The 4817-nt window shown below is 53.7% G+C and overlaps 1 protein-coding gene across 1 annotated transcript; it reads right to left on the bottom strand.

Annotated features, from left to right (window-relative positions):
* Positions 1–281: 281 nt before the first annotated feature.
* On the bottom strand, positions 282–869 carry LOC123757073 (uncharacterized). Its single transcript, XM_045740457.1, has one exon. The coding sequence runs from the start codon at positions 867–869 to the stop codon at positions 282–284; it is 588 nt and encodes a 195-aa protein (XP_045596413.1).
* Positions 870–4817: the final 3948 nt, after the last annotated feature.

Below are 4817 nucleotides of genomic sequence, written 5' to 3' on the forward strand. Positions count from 1 at the left end.
CGGCCGACCGGCTCCCAGGACCACAGGATCACAAGTACAGCGTGCTGTCCGCTCGGCCGACCGGCTCCCAGGACCACAGGATCACAAGTACAGCGTGCTGTCCGCTCGGCCGACCGGCTCTCGTTCCGATAGAACACAGTAATATAATGACTTACAACTGACGACAAGGAAGGGTTATCAATTGCTCTTGCAAGCATCAATAAGAGTTCCTTGCATGCACCGTGTGGTTTGTGCACTCAATAACTCGCGCTTTTTATAGCGCCGCTTGCAAGCAAATGCTTTTACGGCAGATTCCTCTTTTGCATGTGCAAGGCCAGCATCTGAAGTGGCTGGTAGTCGTGTCGCATTGTCGCGCTTGTGTCACGCAGACAACGGTGTTTGTTTTGCGTCACGCAGGCAGCGGTGTTTTGCGTCACGCAGGCAGCGGTGTTTTGCGTCACGCAGGCAGCGGTGTTTTGCGTCACGCAGGCAGCGGTGTTTTGTGTCACGCAGGCAGCGGTGTTTTGTGTCACGCAGGCAGCGGTGTTCTGCGTCACGCAGGCAGCGGTGTTGTTCTGCGTCACGCAGGCAGCGGTGTTCTGCGTCACGCAGGCAGCGGTGTTTTGCGTCACGCAGGCAGCGGTGTTCTGCGTCACGCAGGCAGCGGTGTTGTTCTGCGTCACGCAGGCAGCGGTGTTGTTCTGCGTCACGCAGGCAGCGGTGTTGTTCTGTGTCACGCAGGCAGCGGTGTTCTGCGTCACGCAGGCAGCGGTGTTTTGCGTCACGCAGGCAGCGGTGTTCTGCGTCACGCAGGCAGCGGTGTTGTTCTGCGTCACGCAGGCAGCGGTGTTGTTCTGCGTCACGCAGGCAGCGGTGTTGTTCTGCGTCATGCAGGCAGCGGTGTTTTGCGTCACGCAGGCAGCGGTGTTTTGCGTCACGCAGGCAGCGGTGTTTTGTGTCACGCAGGCAGCGGTGTTTTGCGTCACGCAGGCAGCGGTGTTTTGCGTCACGCAGGCAGCGGTGTTTTGCGTCACGCAGGCAGCGGTGTTTTGTGTCACGCAGGCAGCGGTGTTTGTTTTGCGTCACGCAGGCAGCGGTGTTTGTTCTGCGTCACGCAGGCAGCGGTGTTTATTCTGCGTCACGCAGGCAGCGGTGTTGTTCTGCGTCACGCAGGCAGCGGTGTTGTTCTGCGTCATGCAGGCAGCGGTGTTTGTTTTGCGTCACGCAGGCAGCGGTGTTGTTCTGCGTCACGCAGGCAGCGGTGTTGTTCTGCGTCATGCAGGCAGCGGTGTTTGTTTTGCGTCACGCAGGCAGCGGTGTTTGTTTTGCGTCACGCAGGCAGCGGTGTTGTTCTGCGTCATGCAGGCAGCGGTGTTTGTTTTGCGTCACGCAGGCAGCGGTGTTTGTTCTGCGTCACGCAGGCAGCGGTGTTTGTTTTGCGTCACGCAGGCAGCGGTGTTTGTTCTGCGTCACGCAGGCAGCGGTGTTTGTTTTGCGTCATGCAGGCAGCGGTGTTTGTTTTGCGTCACGCAGGCAGCGGTGTTGTTCTGCGTCATGCAGGCAGCGGTGTTTGTTTTGCGTCACGCAGGCAGCGGTGTTTGTTCTGCGTCACGCAGGCAGCGGTGTTTGTTGCTTTGTGTCACGCAGGCAGCGGTGTTTGTTCTGCGTCACGCAGGCAGCGGTGTTTGTTTTGCGTCACGCAGGCAGCGGTGTTTGTTCTGCGTCACGCAGGCAGCGGTGTTGTTCTGCGTCACGCAGGCAGCGGTGTTGTTCTGCGTCACGCAGGCAGCGGTGTTGTTCTGCGTCACGCAGGCAGCGGTGTTGTTCTGCGTCACGCAGGCAGCGGTGTTGTTCTGCGTCATGCAGGCAGCGGTGTTTGTTTTGCGTCACGCAGGCAGCGGTGTTTGTTGCTTTGCGTCACGCAGGCAGCGGTGTTTGTTGCTTTGCGTCACGCAGGCAGCGGTGTTTGTTGCTTTGCGTCACGCAGGCAGCGGTGTTTGTTGCTTTGCGTCACGCAGGCAGCGGTGTTTGTTGCTTTGCGTCACGCAGGCAGCGGTGTTTGTTGCTTTGCGTCACGCAGGCAGCGGTGTTTGTTGCTTTGCGTCACGCAGGCAGCGGTGTTTGTTGCTTTGCGTCACGCAGGCAGCGGTGTTTGTTGCTTTGCGTCACGCAGGCAGCGGTGTTTGTTGCTTTGCGTCACGCAGGCAGCGGTGTTTGTTGCTTTGCGTCACGCAGGCAGCGGTGTTTGTTGCTTTGCGTCACGCAGGCAGCGGTGTTGATGTTCAACAAGTCAAGTTGTCAATATAGTCAAGACGTAGTACTACAGTGACTACATCACAGTGCCTGGTCCGGTTACTGTGCTGACCATGACCTGACCTGTCATGGCCTGACCTGACATGACCTGACCTGACCTGTCATGGCCTGACGTGGCTTGACCTGACCTGACATGACCTGACCTGACCTGACCTGACCTGACCTGACCTGACCTGGCCTGACCTGGCCTGACCTGGCCTGGCCTGGCCTGGCCTGGCCTGACCTGACCTGACCTGACCTGGCCTGGCCTGACCTGACCTGGCCTGGCCTGACCTGGCCTAACCTGACCTGACATGGCCTGACCTGACCTGACATGGCCTGACCTGACATGACCTGACCTGACCTGGCCTGACATGACATGACCTGACCTGACCTGTCATATTACAAAAGTTGTCACAATTTTTAATACTGCAGCTTTCAGGTCATTGGGGCATTTCTTAGATCTTCTGTATCTGAAGTAATCTCTTTAATTTGTATGTTTTTAATAATTACATTAGATGGTCCAAACTCATAATCAGTGTGTCCTTACCTGCAAACCTCATTGGCCAGTCGATCTACAAAGACATGATTTCCAGCCCCCAACAAGGGATTGGGGCCACACAGATCATGTACAAAAGATATTATTATCATTGACAAAAATTCCATTCAATTATAGTATTACAAGCTCCTTCAGGCATTAACTGTAATGGGTTATTTAAGGACTGCAGAACACTTAAAGAGTCACAAATCACCACTATCATTGAGTTTAAGGTACTCAGTGGCTAGATAAATACCCAACAGTTCAGTCTGTGTCGTGCTTGACCGAGAGTGCGTTCACTCTCTGCACTCTGGACATAACCATTTCACTTGCTATCTATACTACACATGCAAAATCTGCTCTGAGCATGTGCCGAGCAGAGCAGAGCAGAGGTCTGTGCATATAGTGCACAGAGCCACGAGTAACAAATAGGTTGATATAAAACTGTTTGTGTATCAACCTATCTTCTATCCCCAGGTCACTAGTAGTCAATATATTTGTTCAATTGTAAACAATTTTTTTTTAAATATAAATTTAGATTATTTTATAGTGATGGTGTAAGCACAGTTAGAGCTAAAGGAACGGTTAGGCCAGATGCTTGGGATCCTCACTTTATGCACGTCCATCCACGAGCCGACCCCCAAAGACACATTTTAACGAAACGTGTATTCAAAACATATATTATCTCATATATATAAATGACCAATTATTATACATTAGAATTTGATGTGTATTAAGGCCTGAGTTTGGTTAGGTGTTTAGGTTCCCTGGATCATTGTTGGTATCTGAGGTCCACGGGCGAAGCCTTAACTGAGTTGCGATTCGAACAGGCGTCGTCAGCTAAACACTGTTCGAAAACAGTTCGAACGTGATCGGGTTGTGACGGCCCGTCCTCTTATTTCAAAGATCCAAGCTCGTTAATCCAGCCGCCAAACCCCGTGTTCATGAATGACAAACTGGTGACGTCCGAACACTTCCCGAACAAGTGCTTCACTCACGTCCTCTGTTCGAACCACAGTTCTATAAATGCTTCAGCCATGTAATTACAATACATATAATTTATATATAATAACATTGGTTTGTTCTCGTATATAAATTAATGTTTAATACGCAGTATGTTAAAATTGATGAATGCGTCGGGGAGGACGGCCGCTGCTTTAACCATCCTAGTGTGAGGACGGGTTGTCTGGGGAGGCCGGCCGCTGCTTTAACCAGCCTAGTGTGAGGACGGGTTGTCCTGGGAGGACGGCCGCTGCTTTAACCAGCCTAGTGTGAGGACGGGTTGTCTGGGGAGGACGGCCGCTGTTTTAACCAGCCTAGTGTGAGGACGGGTTGTCGGGGGAGGACGGCTGCTGCTTTAACCAGCCTAGTGTGAGGACGGGTTGTCGGGGGAGGACGGCTGCTGCTTTAACCAGCCTAGTGTGAGGACGGGTTGTCTGGGGAGGACGGCTGCTGCTTTAACCAGCCTAGTGTGAGGACGGGTTGTCCGGGGAGGACGGCTGCTGCTTTAACCAGCCTAGTGTGAGGACGGGTTGTCGGGGGAGGCCGGCCGCTGCTTTAACCAGCCTAGTGTGAGGACGGGTTGTGTGGGGATGACGGCCGCTGCTTTAACCAGCCTAGTGTGAGGACGGGTTGTCCTGGGAGGACGGCTGCTGCTTTAACCAGCCTAGTGTGAGGAAGGGTTGTCTGGGGAGGACGGCCGCTGCTTTAACCATCCTAGTGTGAGGACGGGTTGTGTGGGGAGGACGGCCGCTGCTTTAACCAGCCTAGTGTGAGGACGGGTTGTCGGGGGAGGCCGGCCGCTGCTTTAACCATCCTAGTGTGAGGACGGGTTGTCCTGGGAGGACGGCTGCTGCTTTAACCAGCCTAGTGTGAGGACGGGTTGTGTGGGGATGACGGCCGCTGCTTTAACCAGCCTAGTGTGCGGACGGGTTGGTTTCTAGTGTTTCTTCCATAAAGAGGTTGTTTGGGTGCTGGTTTAAGCAGCGTTTGACCATTGTATATACGG

Source organism: Procambarus clarkii, chromosome 13 (assembly GCF_040958095.1).
Source record: "Procambarus clarkii isolate CNS0578487 chromosome 13, FALCON_Pclarkii_2.0, whole genome shotgun sequence".
NCBI classification, from domain to species: Eukaryota; Metazoa; Arthropoda; class Malacostraca; order Decapoda; family Cambaridae; genus Procambarus; species Procambarus clarkii.